The sequence below is a fragment of the Leptidea sinapis genome, chromosome 3, assembly GCF_905404315.1.
Source record: "Leptidea sinapis chromosome 3, ilLepSina1.1, whole genome shotgun sequence".
Classification (NCBI taxonomy): domain Eukaryota; kingdom Metazoa; phylum Arthropoda; class Insecta; order Lepidoptera; family Pieridae; genus Leptidea; species Leptidea sinapis.
In genome coordinates, this window is record NC_066267.1 from 4156112 (window position 1) to 4180857 (window position 24746).

Genomic DNA, 24746 nt, shown 5'->3' on the forward strand with positions numbered 1-24746 from the left:
GCGCTTCCTCTACATTCATTACTCTTTTAATATATGCTCGCCGGGTGTGGGTGCTTCGGACCTTTCCTTTTCTCAAAACGTCCCCAATTTGGTCGACGAATGTTCTACGAGGTCTCCCGCGACCGACCTGCCCCTTACTCACACTTGCCCCTTATATATTTGATGCGTCACTCTTCCTTCACTCATTCGTGTCCACGTGTCCAAACTAAACCATTTTATTCGAACACTAATTCATATTTTCAATTTGTGTTCACTGAATTATATTTGGGAAGTTGAAATGTTACTTTATTAACATTTTTAATATAATTTAATAAAATTGTTGAAACTAACAACGGTTGTGGTATATTAACAGGTTGTTTGATAAAAGTCAATGAAATGGATTTAAGAATTTCTGTGTTTGATTGAAAGTAGAATTGATTCCAGGTGGTATAGTAACGTTAATTTTTTTTTAATAATATATTTTTTACTACAAAATAAGCATGAAGTTTGCTTTTTGTAGATCTTCTCTCAGTTTTCATCAACTTTACCATATAAGAAGCACCATACTCCAAAGAGTTAAAATTATATTATTTTTACAAAAAAAAATTTTATACTTTTTCTAATTCTTAAAAGATATTTTTACACGAGGGTATATTTTTATTCATTCTTTAATTTTCATTCATTTTTTACTCATAAGGGACCATTACAATTTATACCTTTCTAAGAGGCCGGCAACGCTTCTGTGATTCCTCTGGTGTAATAACACTAATAGAATGTGAGCAGCGGTGATCACCTAACATCCGGTGACCCGTACGCTCGTTCGTCATCTACATAAATAAATATTAGTCATTCATTTAAAATCAATAAATGTATGTAATGTAAACTGAATAATTTGTTTCCAGAACTTACGTTAGGAATGCCTACACATATCATTTGAGCGAAATCTTCTTCACGATAGTCAACGAATACACTGACTGGGAAAGAACCGTGCAGGTAAGCTTGAAAACTAAATTTTTTATATATAAGAATAGCAGACGCAGTTCTGTCCTTATAAAAAATGATGTTAGTATTCGGGAATAATGTAGTCTAAAGCCATTGGAAATGTGTAATCAAAGCAAATGAGTTAAAAATTAAAAAAAAAAACGTATTTCTGAATTATTTTATAACTTATATCGAGTGATAAAATGATGAGGATTAATATCGTATTTGTGTAAAATAGAAATATTATGAATACAAAAACCACACAAATTTTATACTAAATCCTTTCCCGAGAACCACGCCATCTATTGGTGAAATGAGCATGAAAATCGGTGTAGTATTTTTTGAGTTTATCGCCAACAGACAGACGCGGGGGAGGAATTTCTTTTATAACATGCAGATTATTATAAAAAAAAACATAGTGGTATTAAAAAATAAATCAGCTAATCACTTCATTCACTCCCTATATATCTCAACCTCCCCTCATGAAATCTTGTGCGTGTTTTCGTTTACTAAAGTTCCCATTAATTTACTTATTACAGGAGCTAATAAATCTTACACAAATGATTACGAATCCCGCCATGTCGTATTATCATGTTGACCGAATATTATCTATCGATTTTCGATTACATACGTACGTGTTTGAAAAGTAGAGTATGAGTTTCATGACAGTGTCTTGCGAAGATTTTATGATAGCATATTGGAGGACTTAGAACTGATTTTTTATTATCTCCTTCGTTTTATAGATGGGCATCTGCACGGATTCTTATGACTCCCTTTTACTGTTAATAAAAGTAAAATATTTCATTAATAGCTTTGGGCTTTGAATTATATTAACTCTTGATAGAAAGAAAGGACGATATTTATATTCTACCATATAAAATAAGATAGGTACGACTGGAAAAATAAAACACTAATCGTAAATCTAAATATTGAATGTAGTTAATTGTAAATTACATTTTTGGGAATAATATCTACAGTGCATAAATATATCCGTACAGAATCGATTATAAACAAGGTGGCGTTACGACACAGCATTTTAAATTCTGCAATTTGATATTAAAACCAATCTTCATTAGGCTTTATAAAATCATCCCTGAGTTCATAAATTTTTCATTTACGGGGTGGAAAAGAATTCCCCCGGGACTATCCTTCAACTTGGGGTTTGTCTATGATATTGCTAACGCTAAGCCTGTAAGCAACGCAACAATGATCTTTGACAAACCCTAGTTGAAGGATAGTCCTTCAACTTGGGGTTTGTCTATTATGATGCCAACGATAAGCCTGTTAGCAACGCAACAATGATCTTTGACAAACCCCTAGTTGAAGAATAGTCCTTCAACTTGGGGTTTGTCTATTATGACGCCAACGATAAGCCTGTTAGCAACGCAACAATGATCTTTGAGAAACCCCTAGTTGAAGAATAGTCCTTCAACTTGGGGTTTGTCTATTATGATGGCAACGATAAGCCTGTAAGCAACGCAACAATGATCTTTGACAAACACCTAGTTGAAGAATAGGCCTTCAACTTGGGGTTTGTCTATTATGATGGCAACGATAAGCCTGTAAGCAACGCAACAATGATCTTTGACAAACACCTAGTTGAAGGATAGTCCTTCAACTTGGGGTTTGTTTATTATGATGGCAACGATAAGCCTGTTAGCAACGCAACAATGATCTTTGACAAACACCTAGTTGAAGGATAGTCCTTCAACTTGGGGTTTGTCTATTATGATGCCAACGATAAGCCTGTAAGCAACGCAACAATGATCTTTGAAAAACCCTAGTTGAAGGATAGTCCTTCAACTTGGGGTTTGTCTATTATGATGCCAACGATAAGCCTGTTAGCAACGCAACAATGATCTTTGACAAACCCCTAGTTGAAGGATAGTCCTTCAACTTGGGGTTTGTCTATTATGATGCCAACGATAAGCCTGTAAGCAACGCAACAATGATCTTTGAAAAACCCCTAGTTGAAGGATAGTCCTTCAACTAGGTGTTTGTCTATTATGATGCCAACGATAAGCCTGTTAGCAACGCAACAATGATCTTTGACAAACCCCTAGTTGAAGAATAGTCCTTCAACTTGGGGTTTGTCTATTATGATGGCAACGATAAGCCTGTAAGCAACGCAACAATGATCTTTGACAAACACCTAGTTGAAGGATAGTCCTTCAACTTGGGGTTTGTTTATTATGATGCCAACGATAAGCCTGTTAGCAACGCAACAATGATCTTTGACAAACCCCTAGTTGAAGAATAGTCCTTCAACTTGGGGTTTGTCTATTATGATGCCAACGATAAGCCTGTTAGCAACGCAACAATGATCTTTGACAAACCCCTAGTTGAAGGATAGTCCTTCAACTTGGGGTTTGTCTATTATGATGCCAACGATAAGCCTGTAAGCAACGCAACAATGATCTTTGAAAAACCCCTAGTTGAAGGATAGTCCTTCAACTAGGTGTTTGTCTATTATGATGCCAACGATAAGCCTGTTAGCAACGCAACAATGATCTTTGACAAACCCCTAGTTGAAGAATAGTCCTTCAACTTGGGGTTTGTCTATTATGATGGCAACGATAAGCCTGTTAGCAACGCAACAATGATCTTTGACAAACACCTAGTTGAAGGATAGTCCTTCAACTTGGGGTTTGTCTATTATGATGCCAACGATAAGCCTGTAAGCAACGCAACAATGATCTTCGACAAACCCCTAATTGAAGAATAGTCCTTTAGTCCGGAGTTTGTCTATGATGATGCCAACGATAAGCTTGCAAATACCTAGGTAACACTGACTAATTAACTAATTTTTTGAAAATGAAAAAAGGCTTAATGTAGAAAGTTGCCAATACTTTTATTGTTTTTCGAAGTTATCTCCGTTTCTCTCTACTTATCGTCGCATCGTCGATGGAACCACTGAGAAAAACAGTGGGTCCATTCTTCCTTAGGGGTCTCTTCTATGGCATTTTTGTACGCGGCTCGTACAGTCAATACCTCGAATTTTATCTTTAGTGCCTGGGAATAAATAAAATTCGCAGGGTGCCAGGTCAGGTTTGTATGGCGGATGACTCATTATCTCGAAACCTGCCATAGTCAAGTATTCAAAAGTCCGTTTTGCGGAGTGCGCTGAAGCATCGACGTGGTGAAGGAGGATCCTGCTTCGACAGCGCTGCTGTCGAATTTTTTTCAAAACAACAGGCAAACAGCGATTGACATACCAGTCTGCAGTAACTGTCCTTCCATCTTCTAGCACAACTGTAGCAAAATGACCTCTTCGACCAAATAATGAGGCAATCATCTTTTTTTCTTTACTTCTTTCTTTACTTCTTCCTTTCTTTCAGCCGATCCTCGAAAGGAAACACCCACTGAGCTGATTGTCTTTTGGTTTCGGGATCGTAGCAATATATCTAGCTTTCATCACCTGTGACGATGTCAAATACAGCATTTGTGTCACCGCCGTTGAATTTATCTAACATTTGGCGACACCAGTCCATGCGAAGGTGTTTCTGGTCGTCGGTTAAAGTATGGGGAATCCATCTGGTACAAAGCAAATTGACTCATACCAATCTCACTCTCACTCTCAGTCACTCTCTTATCTTCCTGCATATAGATATCCTGCATATCATAGCATGATAGATCATGCTTCGCACAGCACTGATTTTATCTTCAATAGTCGCTGTTAAAGGACGTCCCTCACGCAGATCATCATTGAGATTGCTACGTCCACGTTTAAACTCGTGAAACCTATTGTTAATAGTGGCACGAGATGGGGCTTCATTAAGAAATGCTAATCGCAGCCTATCATAGTTTTGTTGTTAAGTAAGCTCACAACGAAAGTCATAATAAATCATTCACCGAAAATATTCTCGCTTAAGGTTCATTTTCACGTGTTACAAGAGTTTTAGAATTGCGGCCAATTCACAAAAACAAATGACAAATGAAATCAATATACTACATTAGGTTACCAAAGAGTTCTACAATTGAAATTCAAAAAAAAGTTTTCATTAGCAATGTTTCTAACTGGCCAGTTCTAAAAACTTTCAGTTTCACCCACGTAACGCAAAAATGATCTTCGTTGTTTCACGGAAATCTACTTACTACACCATGTTATCAAGTCTGTGAAATAGATTTACAGATCATCACGGAATAAGTTCGCTTGCGTAGAGCTTATCTTACCGTAGCAGCTTTCTAAGATAAACCTGTTTGTATGGACATAAGTTTTTTTTTGTAAAACAGTTGCATTTAATACACATAACATTTATAATAAATCCAAAGTATTACAATTAAGTAAATTAAATTAATTAAGTGCAATATTTATTCCAGTTCTTTAATTTCGTACAAATATCCTAATCTGTGTTTTTCGAAACTATTTTTTTCCATACGGTACCAATATCGCATATTAAGCTTTGATACAAAATATGTTTTTTTTTATAACTTTAAGGGACGAGACGAGTAGGACGTTCAACTTATGGTAACTAATACGCCCTGCCCATTAAAATGCAGTGCCGCTCAGGGTCCTTGAAAAGCCCAAATATAAAAACCCTGAGCGGCACTACAATTGCCCTCGTCACCTTGAGTCATAAGATGATAAGTCTCATTTGTAATTTCACTAGCTACGGCGCCCTTCAGACCGTTACACAGTAATGCTACACATTATTGCTTCACGGCAGAAATAGGTACTCATAATATAGCGGGCATCCTGTGCCAAGGAGCCTCCCACTGGTAATCTACCTTAATAATAACCTGACGCTCCAGAACATACTTAATTGTACCAAAATATTTCGACTATTAATCTCTAAAGCAAATTAATCACGCGCGAAATAGCCAACATTTAAACTCCGGAAGACAAAGGCAAATGGAGAATTGATTTATTTCCAATCGATTTGAGGACTGATACAAATTTGATCCGCATTCTCTACTGTATTGAAAGCGAGAATTCCCAACAAAAGTCATTTGGCAGCGAGCTAAATTTAGAGTTTATGTCGAGTCATCGAGAGTTAACAATCAAAGATACATTTCTGTAATGGGATTCTGTTGAGACGCTCAATGCACTTATTTATTTGTTTGGAGAAAAAGGAATTGGATTTACTAAGTTCCAAAGTTGTGGAAAATAAATTTATCCGTCTCCTCTTTAAAAGCCAATATTATAATTAAGTCAAGTCTTGGAAATTCGGTTGTGTACTCAATATTCAAATAATCTGTATGAAAGTATGCTCTTGTTGTTACATATTGAATATGTATGATGTTTTTTCTCGTTTTGACTTCTGACATATATAAAATAACTATATATAAGATTACTAGCTGACCTGGCAAAACTTGTTTTGCCATATAAATTATATATGTAAACCTTATAGAGTTATTAGGGAACATACAAACATTCATTCTCTCTTATATCTAATATATAAAATTCTCGTGTCATGGTGTTAAACTTTGAACTCCTCCGAAACGGCTTGACAGAGTCTCATGAAATTTTGAGTGCATATTGGGTAGGTCTGAGAATCGGACAACATCTATATTTCATCCCCCTAAATGTTAAGGGTGGTCCACACGAATTTGTTTTTTTCTGACATTTTTTTTTTAATTTGTTTGATTATGAGTCAGCATTAAAAAACACATACAACTTCAAATTTTCACCTATCTACAATCAACAGTTACTTTTGTATCGTGATTTTAATATCGGCAATACAACATTTGCTGGGTCAGCTAGTATATATATACAGATTATTATTTTATTTGTATCAACTGTCTTACAGCGTATTGCACGCCTCGAACGCGAAGCAGCGAGGTTATTTTATGTATGTATTTCTATTACACATTATAAAAAGCTGAGACACTAATGAATAATCCTGATACTTTTTTTAAGTTGTCGAATACGTATTAATATTAAAAAATAAGTTCATTAAAAAAAATTATCGTGGACGTCCCATTAGTCTGTGGTTCAAAAAATGGCGTGGTACAGTTATCTCGAGAACGACTCGTCGAAACGGCTTAACTTTTTTCTAAATTAACAGAATTAAGCAGAGAAGGTTCCTCTCGATCACTACTGTAGGCCTTCTCGGTTTTTTTAAAACGCAGGTGATTCGATTTTATTCGAAATAAAACTTAAAAAAAAATGTAGCATGAGCGTTCGAGGCGTGCACTTTTGGATTTTCGAATTTTTTGTCTCCCTTCTTTCTTGTACCTTTGGTCTAAGTTTAAGTTGATATTTATTCATTTTCCTAGAGGTAATAGAGAAAGACGTAGTTCCATGACATTTTCATTTGAAACGTTTGATAATAATATAGTTTATTAAATTATGACACTTGTATTTAATATAGTATTATTATTCTAGCATCCAATAAATACGCGAGACGCGGCCGTACTCGCGATATCTGATGCACAGTACGTCGCACCACTCGTTCAGACCGGAGACTTCCTCAGCGTGGCGAAGAGTTCACCAGATTCTGGACCAAATACATTCTTCTATGTTTTTGACTATCAGACAAAAGATGGTGACTATCCTCAGGTATGAATATGAATACAAAGATTAATTTTTATTACGAGTATAATATATGCTCTAGCTATTCGTTGAAGGCCGCCCATCACGAAATTCATCATGTAAAGAAATACGACCTCTTTCAAATTTAGCAAACCATCGCCTTACGGTGCTCAAACAAGGTGCTTCTCTCCCAAAAGCATTTTGAAGACAAGTGGCACAGTCTTGCGGAGAGAGATAACTTTTAAAATCATAAAAAATCATCGCTCTAAAATCTTTACAACTTAATTCCATTTTCGTTGCGTACGTAAAACTTTGATGTGTGAAAAAAAAACAATTGACAAATGATTTCCCGCCAATTGTTTTTTTTATTACTAAGAAGGTTGCAACGTTTCAAAAAATATAACATTCGAAATTTAAATAGTTCCGATTAGCTAGATGTGCAAAACTTTTAGTCTGTCCCATGTAGTTTTATGAATTTATTGTAAATTTATGGACGATCTAATGGCTATTTTGTTCTTAATTCAACTGTAGAAAACGCTCACCGCTATTCGCCAACCATCCGATACTACTCTTTTCATAAATGTTCAACAATTCGGATGCGGCAGTTTATTTAAATAATATCAGTAGGAAAGGAAATCGCCAAAAAATACAAAATTTTATAATAGTACTATATTTAACGTGGAATAGGAAATCCTTTTAAGTGTGTAAAAATCTTACTTTGTCTCATAAGTACCTCGTTACAGCGAATGGGCTCAGTGCACGGTGAAGAGTTGCCGTATTTGTTCGGAGCGCCGCTCGTAGATGGACTCGGTCATTTCCCGAAGAACTACACGAAGTCTGAAGTGGCACTCTCTGAAGCTTTCATTTTATATATGGCTAATTTTATAAGAAGCGGGTAAGTTGTATGTTTAAATATATATTGATAGAGTATAAAATAATAAATAATACAGTCTTACATCTCTTTCTTACCAGAGAGGTTCCTTTGCACAGGATCCCGGCTAGATTATGGGTACCACAACGGTGCCTATTTCTGCCGTGAAGAAGTAATGTAAGCATTATTGTGTTTCAGTCTGAGGGGCGCCGTAGCTAGTGAAACAACTTGGCAAATGAGACTTAACATCTAATATCTTATGTCTCAAGATGACGAGCGCAATTGTAGTGCCGATCAGAATTCTTGGGTTTTTCAAGAATCCTGAGCAGCACTACATTGTGATGTCTCGTCCCTTATTGTCATAAAGAAAAATCTCTGTGTCAATTGGTGTCGAGACGCTTGGCCCGTAGATCCCATAGGCGGGGAGAATATAGAAAGTACTATCTACGCGCCTGAATGAGGCTACTCAACCCAAGCGTCTAGCTGCTATTTCGTTCAACGGATCAGCCTAGCTATCCAACGCGGGAATGCTACCAGTATTCTTGGTACACTTCCCTTAATTTTATGTAAAGATAAGATTTTTTTTGATTTACAGAATGAATATATATTTTGTTATATCGTTATGTTATGGTTGATAATACATTATTTACTTGATCAATACCATATTACTGGGGGAGGTTAATAATTGAGATGATTGATTTATAAATGTGGAACTATTCATATTTTAATGCAAGATATATTAGCCAATTTCCCCGGAGGAAGCACTACCGTACTAAAGATGTAGATCATTTTTAGTGGTAGTAGATTGTTTTTCACGTGGAAGTATGTATCAACAAATAAGTTGAAATTAACAAATTCATGGGAGGGTACCGTAGCTGTAATGATCCAAATAAATTTGCATTTCTGTTCTGACAATAGAAAAAAAATATCATGTAGCTCTAAACAATTTGTTGTTTCTAAACTTATAACCCTCACTTCTAGGATTAATACACAAATAAAGTTTGAAAAGAAAATTTTATGAACGATGGGGGTCTCGAACCGTGGGACCTCTGGCGTTCCGTGCCAGTGCTCTCCCGACTGAGCTAACGACAAGCGACATCTCAAGTCAATTTCCTAAAATGCAAATATTGGGGTTGAGCAGGTTATCAATATAAGGTTGATCCTGTAGATGAAGCCACAACTTGAGAGTTGAACAAAACATACAAGATTTTATGACGATACGTCACTCGAACGGTTAGATCAGTTGGGAGAGCACTGGCACGGAATGCCAGAGGTCATGGGTTCGAGCCCCGCATCATTCATAAAATTTTGTTTTCAAATTTTATTTGTGTATGATGTAGGTATAATTTATTTTGGAATTATGTAGTCTAAAGCCATGGGAAATATGCATTCAAAGTTAATGAGTTAAATATGAAACAAAAACGTAAAAATGATTTTATAATATGTAGTAATAAAATGATGAGGAAAAAAAGCTTTTACAGTACCACTTTATAATTGCTAATTTTTTAAGGTATTGTAATGGATATAGTATGTTATTCTTAAGAGATAGATATATGCTCTCTTGGATTTTTCTGTAGACCTATAAAAGATACACAATTTCACCATACAGTATTTAGTTATATCTCAAAGGGTTTGGACAGCGTTGAAAGCTTCCAGATGGCTTATTTTGTTCCCACATCTCCAACATATATCGTTGGTGTATAAGCAAATGTAGAGCAAAACTTAACAATTTATATGTTACAACCATCCTACATAACTACGCAACCCATTGGAAAAAACAGAATGAAAATTGGTCAAGTAGTTTTTGATTTTATCGTGAACAGGCAGACAGACAGACGCGGCGGAGGACTTTCTTTTATAATATGTAGTAATAGTTTATCGGAGCCATCTTAACATACCACTGTGATCTACTTTATTTATATCCATTTTAGACGCCTTTCCAATTCAGCAGATATAGTTCAATATACATTCACGATAAAAATAGTACACTGTGTTTCGATAAATCCTTGTGTTTGTTTTTATATCATTCAATTCAATCAATTTCATTTTAATTTAAAAAATAAAATAACAATCTCTCCAAAGGTGTAGGAAGCGATATTAATGAAATTTCACGAACAAAAGTCATCCGTGACCCTTAAAGCTATAAATGTTTGCGACGCCTGGAATCTAGGAAATAATTGTGAAAGTTTCCCGACCCTAACTCTCCGAAGACAAAGGAATCCTCTGTTATTGACAACTGGATATGAAATATAACGTTCGGCTCGTTGCGCTCACATCAGTTGTTCGTACTTAGATAAAGCTATATGACAGAACCTATTTTCATAGTTTCTACAAAATAATACATTGATAAAAACATTGGAATTGACTTGTTTTTACATGATTTTTATTAGCTTCACCTGTATGTATGTTTGTTTGTAACCGACTCATTTGGGCGCGATTTTGACTCACTTTAAACGGCCATATTTCATTCAAACTTCGTAGATTTATTGAGGACCAAGGATGACATTACAATATTAATATGATTAAATTATTACATTTTTCAATATACAAAAAAAGATTTTTTTTAATTTACATAATTTTCATGTATGATATATGACATTCATCTACAAGGCAGGAATAAATTTTAATTTTTAATTTCAAAATAAATTTTACTATGGTTTTCTAAAAAAATCGTGTTTTTTTTTAACTATTATTTATTATGTTTTTGTACGAAATGAAATAAATCGAATACTAATACTAACGTTCTCTGATACATGTTGTTTTCTTTTATATAATCATCGCCATAATCCGCAAAATGGTTATAAAGACAGGGAAACATAATTTTACGTTAAGCCTGCTTTGCAATATTGTGGACACTTTTAGGATACACTTTAATAGATAGTTCCAGATTGAAATGGTATCAACGTTTTTCTGAAAGTATATCTCAACGTAGAATACTTGTTATAAATATCACTACTAATATATACAATACGGATATATATTTTTTGGATTATCAGAACTTTTCAATTATAGGTTCAGTGAAATTGTATAATCGAAAGTATTTCATTTAAATGCTCCACCCTTAGATTAAGGATTGGTCTCCGCTTCGCTTCAGCTAGATACCGCAGGCATAGTCGCAATGTGCGTCAACTAATACTACGCGCAATTGGGCGTACTCGAACTAGTCTTAAACAAATTGTACCGTTGACGTGCCTCACCTGTTCTGTTAAACTTTGCTAATAATTGAAACTGAAATTTCTATTAATCTCATACTAAATGTATGGGAGTGTTTAATATCAAAATTTTGGATACCTCTAGTTTGCTTTATAAAAAGTCATTGATGTCATTTTACTGATAAGGTAACGTAGTTTCGATATTATTTTAAGTTTATTGATATTTGTGATAGTTTCAGAATTACACCCTGTATAAAGATTTTGAAATTTATATGTACAAACAATAACGTATAAATATAAGGGCAAAATAATAAGTTATTAGTTTGCCCTCTATGTACCATATATCCCACCTAACACCTCAGGGAGATGGGGATGGCTGAAAACCAGCGCTGCATGAAAATATTATTTCAAGCAGCATAAGCTGAGCTTAATCCCATTTGTCTTAATGTATGTTTATAATAAGTTTATTTTGTATATTTAAATTCACTTTAAGGCAAAAGATTATATTATAATCTCATCGTATTTCATGTATTTATAAATTTACATATTAAAAAAAAATTATATTACGCATTTAAATATAAAGAAAACAGTCCCGTCGGCATCGGTTCAATACATTCCCACCGGTGGTTAGGGCGGCAGACTAAGAAACTTTCGCATGCGTGCTGTTTCCAAAATAGCTACCTTCTGTATCTAACCCTTAATCCAATGCCAGAGCCTGTTCAAATGACGGTCGAGGCTCTTTGCTATAAGACCGTTTACGGAACCGACCTTCGGGATAATTATTGTTGAATCAATATCCCACATGTCAGTGACCTCGTGTGCTAGGTTCTTCGAAAATTTGTCTATTTCAGCTTTCACAAGGTTATCATCACACGAAACGGTGATATCAACAATAAATCCCCAACTCTCTAACTGATCTACCAACACAATATCAGGCTTATTAGCAATGATAGTTCTATCCGTGATGATAGATCGGTCCCAGTAAAGCTTGGCATGACTATTTTCCAGAGCTGGCTCCGGAGTATGCTTATAATACCTACGAGACTTCAAAATGCACAAGATTGCATCGAAGAGCAAGTTGCTGATGGAAAATCCTGGCTACTTTTGTTACGAAAATAAGGGTCGAGCCGAGCAGTACGTTCAGCTGATGATAATTGATACGCCCTGATCATTACAATGCAGTGCCGCTCAGGATTCCTTAAAAACCCAAAGTTCTGAGCGGCACGGCAATTGCACTCACGGCTCGTCACCTTGAGACATAAGATGTTAAGTCTCATTTGCCCAGTAATTTTACTAGCTACGGCGCCCTTCAGACCGAAACACAGTAATGTTTACACGTTAATGCTTCACGGCAGAAATAGGCGCCATTGTGGTACCCATAATCTAGCCGGCATCCTGTGCAAACGAGCCTCCCACTGGTAAAGAGATACGTGGTTGCGTCTGTGCTCTCTCTCTCTCTCTCACTCTCCATTGGCAAGACAAGAACTACAGGAAATTTGTAATTATTATATTGAGCACTTGATCGATAAATATTCATAAAACTACACTACTTTAAGAAATATAATACACATTTTACTCACTTTCTTTAAACAAAATAAAGGCACAATTAATAAGCATATTCTAAATTGTTATTCCCTCATAGACAAAATGTTCAAAATTTACTAATTAAAATTATTTGCTTAACTCTTGTGTTATCAAGAGTTATGGATCAATTATAATTAATAAAGGCAATATTTGCTGTCTTGCCACACAATCTATGTTGGAACATGTTAAAATTTACCTTCTACTTGTTTCTGTGAAATATGAGATGTTAATTGTTTAAGGAATAGATATATAAATTACATTTTAAATACTAGCAAATGTTATTATAAATCCCGACTTTCACGCCTAAGTCAGTGAATCAATTTTGATAAAATTTTGTACTGAGATAGACTACAGCTTGAAAAAGGACATTGGCTACCTGTTATTAATAACAGGTAGCCAAAAAATAAATGGTCAAAATAGGGGATGGCAGTTTGTATGGAAATTCGTCTTTATCGAACATAAAACCATGAAAACTTGCATTTAGGCACTTGATAATAAATAATTTGTAAGCATCGTCAAGCATTACTTAATCTTTTACCTACATGGGGATGAAATAGAAGATTAAAGTTCACGGGGACATAGTATTAAAAATACTGTCCACAATGACATGGGATATCCGCTGTATCATAGAAGAACGCTGCCAGCAGCGAAAAGAGCAGTTTGTATATGTATTATTTGAAAAGTATGCTAAGAAATAAAAAAATGCCCAAAATAACTATTCAACAAGGATGGAGTTGTGGGTAAGAGCTAGTAATCCATGAAATTAATAATATTAAAGGGGTCAGGAGTTCAATCAAATCAAAATGATAATCCAATGTCTTGCACTTAAAACTGTATTTTCACAATTAATAAAAATAAACATATCGATAATATATCGAGATGGTAGTATATGTATACAGCGCTTAATCGTGCAGCTCGCAGTGGCTAGCCTAGCGAAACCCTCTAAGAAAAAAGCGATTCACTCGATTGTATGAAACGTGCAGTCATTGATAGATTGACAGATGGCGGCTATAATCTTGTAAAAAACGGAGATAGCCGAAATCCACTACGTTTTAAGCAACTGTTCGCTTTCCAACTTAGCCTTTTCCAATTATACTTGGTCGCTAATCGCCATACTGTATTTTCTACTATTTAAAACATTGGACAAATCACTGCACGCTTAATACGAAACTAAATTTCAATTCTTACTTAGGCATTCCCGCCACTTATTAAGTAGTACTTACATCCTCTTCGGTAGCGGCGATTACTGGACGAATAACATCAAAGAGAATATAATCACTACGTTCTAAATAAATGTCAACTAAAATGACTTGCGATATTAACTTATTAACACAACACAACTACAATAGACAAATATTTGTGTCGCTTACTCATATTATTTTGCAAGAGTTATAATATTATATCTAGCTGATATTTAAGGAAAATAATAGGAGGAAATGGGCACCCGCTTGAGCAAGTATCCACGTATAGTCTGTCAAAATGTCTGGCTAAAGTATCAAATTAACTATACTGTCAGATTTATGGCTAGAGATTTATCATTATACATATCCACAATATAATCCCCGCTATCTAACATCGGCTAACCACATGCCACATGCTCTGACCTCAATGCAAAGGTTTCCCGCATGTTCAAACATTATATAATTTATACTGACCAGCACTTTTGCACAACTGTTGCATAAAGATACCAAATGGTTCATATTTTAGCGTTGTATTTTGAAATGTTTCGAGATATTTTGTACAGATTGTAGAAATTGCGAGCTGAAGCTGAATATCGCTGAGTTGAGGAATAAAAGTAATTGGGGTGAGATATTGCTAGTGATTGGATTAAGGTCGATTCTCGTGTCTGAGATAGTAAAATACGAAAATGATAGAATATTCCAATTTATGATTTTATTGATAACGCAATGACGAGTTTAAGCTTGTTGAGTTTTATCTAGCAATTTACTAGCACGTTACTTTCGGTATTTAGTTTTCTTTGTATATATTTGACTTATATTTATATATATATTTATATATATACAGACCAGAGGGCCTACCATCAACTTTAAATAAGCGATGCGATTCCGATGCAGTTTAGTTTAGGTACCTAAACTGAATCGCTAAAATTCGTTCCATGAAGTGCCTTTTACTGAATGGCGTTTAGATTGCTTAAGAAGAATGAACGAAATAAATTTTTCTGTGGTCCGCGGTGTGAGAAAGAGATAACGCTCTACAGTCATTATATGAGTTTGTCTCGCTTACTCAAAACATATGCGTGGCGTTTCGGAAACTAAAATGATATGATTTTAGCGGTTTTTTACGTAGGAAATACTAAAAATACATTTTAAAATTGCGCTTTATAGCGTCAAATTATAAACCATTAAGCCCTGTATTGTACTTATTAAATAATAGTTCTTTGAATTACAAGCTACATGTTTGCTTAGGTGTTTTCGTTAAAATAACGAGTTATGAACGCGCTTCCATTGATGTTTGATTGTCAGGAGCACAGAGTACATTTTTTTTAATTCGTTCTTGCGAACAGGCTATAGCCCGGGCCCTTACTGCCTCGTCTTCAGTATTTTCATTTTCGGTATTTATTTTCAGTATTTTGTTTTACAAAAAAGTCCAATAAAGTATTCTTACCTCATCTTTCATGAATAATGTTTTCCTTTTTTGTACGTTTCCACAATTTTTTTAATGTTATTAACAACACGAATCACTTTTCTCTAAGGAAGTAGCAACATTTTTCGAATCGCTTATGTGCCATAAGCTATCCAGTTTAGGTTGAAATATTACCTACCTTATGGTACGAATGAATGAATGAACTAACTAAATCAGTTTGCGATTCAATTGACATAATTTTTGACTTTCAATTGACATCATTGCGATTTAGTCAGTTGATTTGACGTCAACCTAAATTAGATAGCTTTAATCACGACATGGTACGAAATCGCAAAGCAGTTAATCTTAGGTTGTCAATTGAATCGCAATAAGAGTTTATGGTAGGCCCCCTGAAAATAGTAAATTACTACGTTCTTTGCACCATTATAAATTGGATAAATTACGCTGTTAAAAGTTTTTTCTATAATTTGATTTTATGTGAAATGTACCTTGAGAACCATACTACGATTGCTTTGCATTTAGGTTATCAGAGAGTTTGGCAAATTTTGAATATAGCTGTAAATGTTCTTATCGCCCTGTAGATTTACGGATTTAAATCTCAATCTTCATTTTATATTAGAAAAACAAAATACACATTTCATTATGATCGATTACTATAAAATACGTTAAAATAACGAGAAGGCTATTTTAATTATAATTGACTTAATATTACATCGCCATGAGGATTTCACATACCTCTTAGTTACAAAAGTTGATAGAAGCGAGAAATAAAACATTGCAATTAAATATTAAAAAAGTAAAGTTAGTAAAGTCCTCGAATGGTGACAACGTACCGGAAGACGCAGTGTTGGCACCCCACAAGATGTACCGACGATCTGGTCAAGATCACCGGGGTAGGTTGGATGAGAGCAGCGCAGGACCGATCGTCGTGGAAAATTTTTGGGGGAGGCCTTTGTCCAGCAGTGGATGTCTTCCGGCTGATGATGATGACGAAGAAAACATTAAAAACAAAAGAGAACAATGTTAATTCAAATTGACAAGGATCAAATTCGGCATATTTATACAACTAGTTAATTTTCTCACAGGAATCCCAACGAGCTTCAAAGGCAAGCGGAGCCAACGCTTCCAATATCCCGAGAACGAAACAAATACAAGAGCATAGTTTGGGACGAATATGATACACTTCATCAAAAATACTTGGAAATTGGTGAGTTTCATAATCCCTTCATATTATTATTACCTACATTATTCAATGAAACTACTGTTATAAACAAATAAAATTTTAAAAACAAGATTTTATGAACGATGCGGGACTCGAACCCACGACCTCCGGCGTTCCATGCCGGTGCTCTAACTAACTGAGCTAACCGTTCGAGTGAAAAATCTTGTATGGTTTGTTTGGCTCTCAGGTTGTGGAACGCCGGAGGTCGTTCGAGTCCCGCACCGTTCATAAAATTTTGTTTTTCAAATTTTATTTGTGTATTAATCCTAGAAGTAAGGGTTATCACTTTAAAAACATACCATACTGGTATAAAGTCTATTATAATGTATATATTTTTATTAGTAGATTTTTGTTGAGGTAATGCAAAACATATGATTACAAATATTGTCAACTATATGCATAGTTGATGATAGAATTAATTTGCAGATAAAATAATTATTCATATGAAAACTTAACTATTAAAAATATACAAAAAAGCAAAACCATGATACTCTCATACATAGAATATTTAGTCAATATAACAACTCAATTCTCACATAAAAGCGCTGTCAATGTTAATATATAAGTTATAAAGTAAAACTTTATTTGTTAATCAATCAATGATATGCTATATCATTGCTACTAGCGATCATTTTGTATATTCAATTATTTTGAAATATAGAGCCATTTGAATAGATTTGTTTAAAACTGTGATGTTTATTTACCAATAGCATCTCTTAAGTTTTTAATTTTTAGTCGTTCACGTTAAAAGAACAGTCAGTCTCAGGAACATTTTGAATTTCTAAAAAAACTTTGGGTATCTGTCAATTTGTCAAAGAGACGAAGCTCTCTTACTTTTTATTGATGAAAGGATATTTAAATTTAAATTAAATCAAAAATTATGATAATAATTTAAAAAAATTAACATTTTACATAAAATGATATAATATGGTACAGTAATGCTTAATACTACGTTATTTATTCTCATCTGTTTATCATTCAAAATACAACTTGCAGAATATCACCTTTTTCTACCTAGTATTATGACTATAAGTGAAAAATATATAATATCTGTATTGTACCATGAGAAAAGTTTACGCTTATATTTTAATAATAGCCAAAAATCTAAGAAAAGTGTAAGATTATGTTTACAAAAATCACATGATTAATAAAATACTTTTTGAAGGATTAAAACGTGTGTGGTTCTAACGAACAAAACGTGTTCTGCAAAGGTAACGAAATAAAATACTAATAAAAAATTTACTTACGTTTATGCAAAAAATACAGTTGCAATCACACACATCTTAATCCTCCAAAAAGTACTTTATTTAAATGTGTAACACTCGCGTTAATCAAAGAAAATGCGATCACATGTCTAATTTAATTTTTTTCTAGGAATGAAGCCGCGAATGAAAAACCATTACCGGGCACATCAACTATCAGTTTGGCTCCGGCTCATCCCAGAGATACACCGAGCGGGCATGAAAGATGTCATCAACAAACACAACCTATTCCGAAACCACAACGACCCAGAACTGTACGACGGCTTAGTTCGACCCGATCCTCTAACACGCACTAACTACTACGATCCAACTCTCGATCTCTACAGGAAATCCTTCAACATCACTCTTGATATCCCGTCTACGACAATGGACACTTATGTCACAACTTGCATCAGTGTCATGACCCGATCAAACCCCGTCACACAAATAAACACTTCACAAACACAGGAATCTACTTCTGAGGTTGCCGGCTATACGGCTTATTCTACAGCACTCAGCGTAACAATTGCTATTGGCTGCTCCCTTTTGATACTAAACGTGCTAATATTTGCCGGTGTCTACTACCAGAGAGATAAAACGCGGTTGCAAGTCAAGGCTTTGCAACAACAGAAACGGAATCATAACACTTTTGATAATGTTTCTAAACATCCGCATTACTTTGTGGGTCATTCGCAAAGTTCTAGCACTATCGTGGATATTGACCATCAAGATAAAAATGCAATTATTGCGATGACCAATAGAGTTCCTCATTTTACGAATGCAAACTGTCCTAATGTTTGCCACACTGGAATTCAAATGTCAAATATATCAAAAAGCTCCCCAAATAGGGGACAATGTACAACTTTACCGCGTAAAGTAGGGTTTAGCTACCAGAACCAAATCTGCAACGCAGCCAGTTGTATGACTTTGCCAAAGAACGCCACGTTTATGAGTGGGGCAAACTTGCCCGATGTTCAAGCTCAGACGGGGCAAAATCAGGCTGGAAATGGTTCAGTGTCCGGTTCATCCCCGCAAAATTTTCAGAAACCGCGAGTACCGCAAGCAGCTATGTCGGAAATGAATGTATGAGAAATCGAAGATATTTACAATTATGTGTAAAGTGATGTCGCTGGTATACATAGTTGTAAATATCGCTGATCAGATGTAAATAAATGTAAGTGAAACTAATACAAGCCTTTATGTTGTTGATAATTTTTTAACTAATGGGATAATGCCATCTATATTTTCATATTAAAATTGTAATTAAGCATTCTCATTAGGGACGACAAATGAAAATACGACAACTTGTAAATTTATTTAAAATAAACTATTTTTATTTCACTGCGCGAGTAGGTAATTGTGCTTAAAACCGTAATAATTATTTACGCTGTCCTTCATAATATTTAAAATAAAATACAGTATTTGCTTTGCCTAAAGCAAGTGCTGGAGAAAAACTCTGTAATTATGCGCATTGAAAATGAGGTTTGAACATTAAAGAAAGTGACAGAAATGCATTTGTTTGTCCGTGAAATGAGTGGTCGTGAGTTGACAGGAGAATAATTTACTCATTAAAAGTTTTTATTTTGCTGAATGTTATTCCTTAGCCACGTTTTCAGTGCAGTATGAATATAAGCTTATTCCTTTTGCCTTATTCCTAAAAGATCTCCATGGTAAGCACAAGAGCTTACCGAAAATAAATAAAATACAATAAATAGAATGGACTGGGCATCAATATCAACGGCAAATACATCACTCATCTCCTATTCACAGATGATATTGTAAACCATATGCCTTAAGATCATGATTAATGCCCATGTCGCACTTCTGTAAGATTTGGGAACTGACCTCTCGTAATTGTTGACAAAAGTAATCTTGGGACAAATAGTCCAGTTGGGCAGATCCAATTTCGGGAATGAGGTCACTCGTCGAATTCACCTCGGATAAGCAGCATTCGGTCTGAAGCTCCTTAAAATCCTCTCGTCCCAAATACCGAAAAGTCTGAAGACGAAGCTTTTTGAATCGGTTTGTGTTGCCAGTGATCACATACGGAACGCACGCAGCTTGCTATAATATCCTCAAATGGCAACCACGTCCCGGAAAACGCAGTGTTGGTAGGCCTATAGGATGGACCGACGATCTGATCAAGATCACCGGAGTAGGTTAGATGATTGCAGCGCAGGACCGATCTTCATGGCGATCTTTGGGGGAGGCCTTTGTGCAGCAGTCCACTGCTGTCCACGATTTCCAGCTGAAATGGATGGAAAATGGAATGATGTAATAGACGGGGGTTATCCTTTTTATCAAATGAGCTTAATACTCATCTGTTCATGGATAGTATAAAATAAATATTTCGTCTTTGAAATATATCACATACGTTAAATATGAATTACCATGTATTCGACGAAGTTTTATCATTGGAATAAGAATGACGTAATCTGCAGCTATCGAAGCAACAAAACGCGAAGGCAATGTGGGGAATATCACATTAATGAAGGGTTGACTGCGTGTGTTTTGCTTGACTGATGCGGCCAGAGCTGCTGCTGGTCAACATAACAACGTTTGTGACATAAAAAACGAAGAATAAGAATTATACAATACGGTTATTCAACCCTTAACTGAGAAGAAAACTTTTTACATAAAATTTTATTGATTTGACGCAAATGAGTGAATATTGTTTCTAAGGTAACGTTAAGCCGTGGCGCTAATTCCTGTGTAGCTTGGCTCAGATCGGCCCCCACCATGTCTTTCAATTCATTGTTATCCGCGTGGTTCGTTCTTCAAATCAAAGTTTCCATCACGAAAGCGTTAAAAACCAAAATCGCACGATGCGTTCATAGGAGTCCCATCTCCAAACGCAACATTGATATTGCAAGCTGTTTCTGCCGCGTTAGTTCCGCGTCGGATCTCGTATTCAAAAATCACTCGAATTTTCGAAGTAGGATCTATCATAATAAAAGCCAAAAGAAATCGATAATCGAATGTTGCACATTTTTTAAAAGAAGAACTACCTATATAGGTACCATGTAAAAAAAGTTTCACTCAAAAATAACAAACCATGAAGGTTATATGTCAATTCGAAATACCTTTTACAATAAAACGGCAATTTCATACTTGTTAAATCCAATGGTAAAGTTAGTTTATTAGCTAGACAAGCCTTTACAAATTAAAATCTCCTACACCTTTAGGTTACCTGAAAAAGATCGCTTTTAAGCGATATGTTCGCCTTTTTGCGCTACCATATAATATGTAATTGAAACAATATTTTTATTAGTGCAATTAAGAATTTTCATTCATTCATTAACACTTTGTAGCCTACATTAGCCGTATTTCTATGTAAATAATATTCATCAAAAGGATATGTATATTCATTTAAAAATTGATAAAAATAATTAAATTTAAAAGTTTATTGGGTATATTTTGCGTAATATCAATATTAATTACATTTCCGGTACATAAAGGCTTGTAGATAAAATATAATTATCTCGACGAGTTTTAAATAATAGTTTAAACGACATAATTATGTAAATCGAGTCGATCAGTGCATGTATATATTCGGTTCCATTATGAATGGATTTAAATTGAATTTACCGGCAATTCATATTTATTATCTGACCTCATGTACAATATAACTCCACTTGTAATATTAATGTCATTTGATGACGTCATTGTATATAACTTAGGGCGTTAAAGACTGTATGTAAATTTAATTTTGTTTTAAGTTTTCAATTATTTTTTCTACTTCTTTTGGTGTACTCATTTAGATTATATTTATCTATTTCTAGGTTTGTTGACTGGTTCTGGGTTGGTTATGATATTTTTATTTTTAATTGTGGTAGTTACAATGATTATAATTTTAATTTATTAATAGCTTTACAGCGCCTGAAAACATGCAGTTACTAGTAGATAGATTAGTTTCTGAGATCCATAAGGTATGAGAATTGGCGGACATATTTTATTACTTAAACTAGCAAATATAATATTCTTTGGTCTTAATATCAGCTTTGAACAATGCTATTATTTTATGATATAATCGTTCAGCGTTTTATTGTACGTTTTTACACCCAAAAAAAACTAGGAATTACTAGTCATTATGCTAATGTCACATACTTGTTGCTTCTGGTGCATTTAAATGTGGAGATAGCCTTCTCTTCTAGCTTTCTTTCATGCTGGATATGGTCTTAAAACTACGGTTCACGGACGTGTTGATGTTAATAATACGGTTAAGATGCATAACAAGTGCACATAAAGGATATTTGTTCTTTATCTACGAGTCCGTCAAGTGATGTGCAAGCTCCTTCAGCGCCTATAAGAATATTAATTGCAAAGTGATTTTTTTTGCAACTAAAAATATTAACATATTTTTACTTGTTATTTTATCAATGACTTACCCTTGCTGCGGGATTTAGATTCAAACATGACCGTTTTCCTTTCAATGCCAAAACTTTATTTTATTCTCAATTGAGTTTGTGATTCTTTCTGCGCGAAACATCAATAGTGGCTAAAAGTGCGTACAGACTGGTGAAAATTAACATGAAATGTATCATTCTACCTTTCATTGCATGCTTTTTTGTCCTTTCATGATACATTGCAGCAATGTGTACGCCGAATTCATTCATTGCATGATAATATATTTCATGTTGCGTTTCACCAATCTGTACGCAGCATAATAAATTAATTTCAAACCTGATAGTTATCCCATATACCTAATGTATATTAATTTTTGTACTACTAATCCTCTTTTAATGTTTAATAAACATTAAAAGAGGATTTAATCGAGGTTTGATACAATAATGACCCTTCTTGTAAAGTTAAATGAGTTGTAAATCATTGGTATACTCGTAGTTTTCTTAGCATCTTCCCTGGTTGAATTTTGGAAACAAATAAGATAAAATTGAACATCGTAATGAATACTTACTATGTTCAATTTAATAAACATCTGAGACACAGGGACGTATCGATAGTAAAACATAAAAATAGATTTGATTTGTTTTTGTAAATGACACAAGATACTGTATAATAATTTTAAATGTTTATTCTGTAACGATATAATCATTATTTTGTGTACTGAGGCGTGTTTTTAGCATTACGTTCTAGAACTTTTTCATATTTTAAAAGTAGAAATTCCTGAGCTTAAAGCATCATTATTAAATTTGTGATTATCAACAAAGTTTTGTTTTCAAATTTAATTTGTTTATAAATCCTAGAAGTGAGAGTTATCACTTTAAAAACATAACTAATTGTTTAGATTTGCATGACCGAGATCTCAAGTCAATTTCCTAAAATGCAAATACTGGGGTTGAGCAGGTTATCAACTATAAAGTAGATCCTGTATATGAAGCCACAACCTGAGAGTTGAACAAAGCATGCAAGATTTTATGACGGTACGGCACTCGAACGGTTAGCTAAGTTTGAAGAGCACGGAACGCTAGAGGTCGTGAGTTCGAGTCTCGCAACGTTCATAAAATTTTGATTGCAAATTTTATTTGTGTACCAACTTTATTATTTTTATAGGTATAAATAATGACACTACAATAAAAAGTATTCGATTTTGCGTATTATGACAGTTGATTTAGAGTATATATATGTTCCTATCCTATGTAAACAACCCTTTAAGGTTTACATTACATTCTGAGAAAGATTCTGTTCTAATTACGTGTTCAACAGATATGTTTGTGTTACCAATAAGTTTTCGAATTAATTATGAAAATTATACAAAGCTGTAAATTACGTATATAAAAGACTTTTATTTTTGTTTAATAATAATTACGTTGGAATTCGGAAATAATAAACTTTTAATTCTTACTAGAGCCACTCTTAAGAAATATTGAGCATTTGTTATTTGCGTGCACGGACTAGTAAAAAAATAAGGACTCCGTGTCACCGTACATAACAGTGTAGCACCAAAAAAAGCCGATTAACGTGTAAATACATAGCCCCATGCATACACTTATAAAAAATTGTATCCCCTGTAACCGCACACACACTAGCATAAAGGTGCTTCACTTGCTAATATCACGGCGCGGAGTCCTTCTATTTTTACTCGTCCGTGTTTGCGTGTAAGAGTGTGTTTGAAAGAGATATAAACTTAATTATAGTTGCCTTCATTATTAGAACATTTTGTGTCTATGTATATTTTAATTATTAGCAAATATGTGTAATTATTAGTGTTAAGATAAGTACCATCTTAAAAGTTTGATTTCTCATGAAGTGTTAATCTTGTGGATATAAATTAAAAGATCATATAATATTTATTGGTTTTATTTTACTTATTCTCTATAGATTCTGAATTATACCTTATTCGTAAAGCTGCTCAAGTTAACCGGGAGAAATTGAAAAATGTCTATGAATGAAAATTTTTTTATGGAAAAGCAGTACAAATGAGAATACGGTTCACCTGGTGTTAAGTGATCACCGCCGCCCACATTCTCTTGCAACACCAGATGATTCACAGGAGCGTTGCGTGTCTTCAAAACCACATTATCATATTAACAGTCGCAATATACTATGAAGTAGCTTAAAAATCTTAATAACAATAACAACATAATATAATGCTCATCCAACCTATTCCGGCGATCTTGACTAGATCGTCAGTCCATCTTATGGGGGGCATACCAACACTGCGTCTTCCGGTACGTGG

General features: G+C 34.5%; 1 protein-coding gene across 1 annotated transcript in view; it reads left to right on the top strand.

The window, feature by feature from the left end:
- LOC126979386 (neuroligin-4, Y-linked-like) overlaps nt 1-24342 on the top strand; it is a 126074-nt gene extending 101732 nt beyond the window's left edge. The window contains exons 7-11 of the mRNA XM_050828658.1: nt 882-972; nt 7289-7462; nt 8179-8330; nt 16732-16853; nt 18243-24342. Of these exons, the coding sequence (XP_050684615.1) occupies nt 882-972; nt 7289-7462; nt 8179-8330; nt 16732-16853; nt 18243-19198 (1495 nt within the window). The 3' untranslated portion in view covers nt 19199-24342. The remainder of the gene's footprint in view (nt 1-881; nt 973-7288; nt 7463-8178; nt 8331-16731; nt 16854-18242) is intronic.
- The last annotated feature ends 404 nt before the right edge of the window (nt 24343-24746 follow it).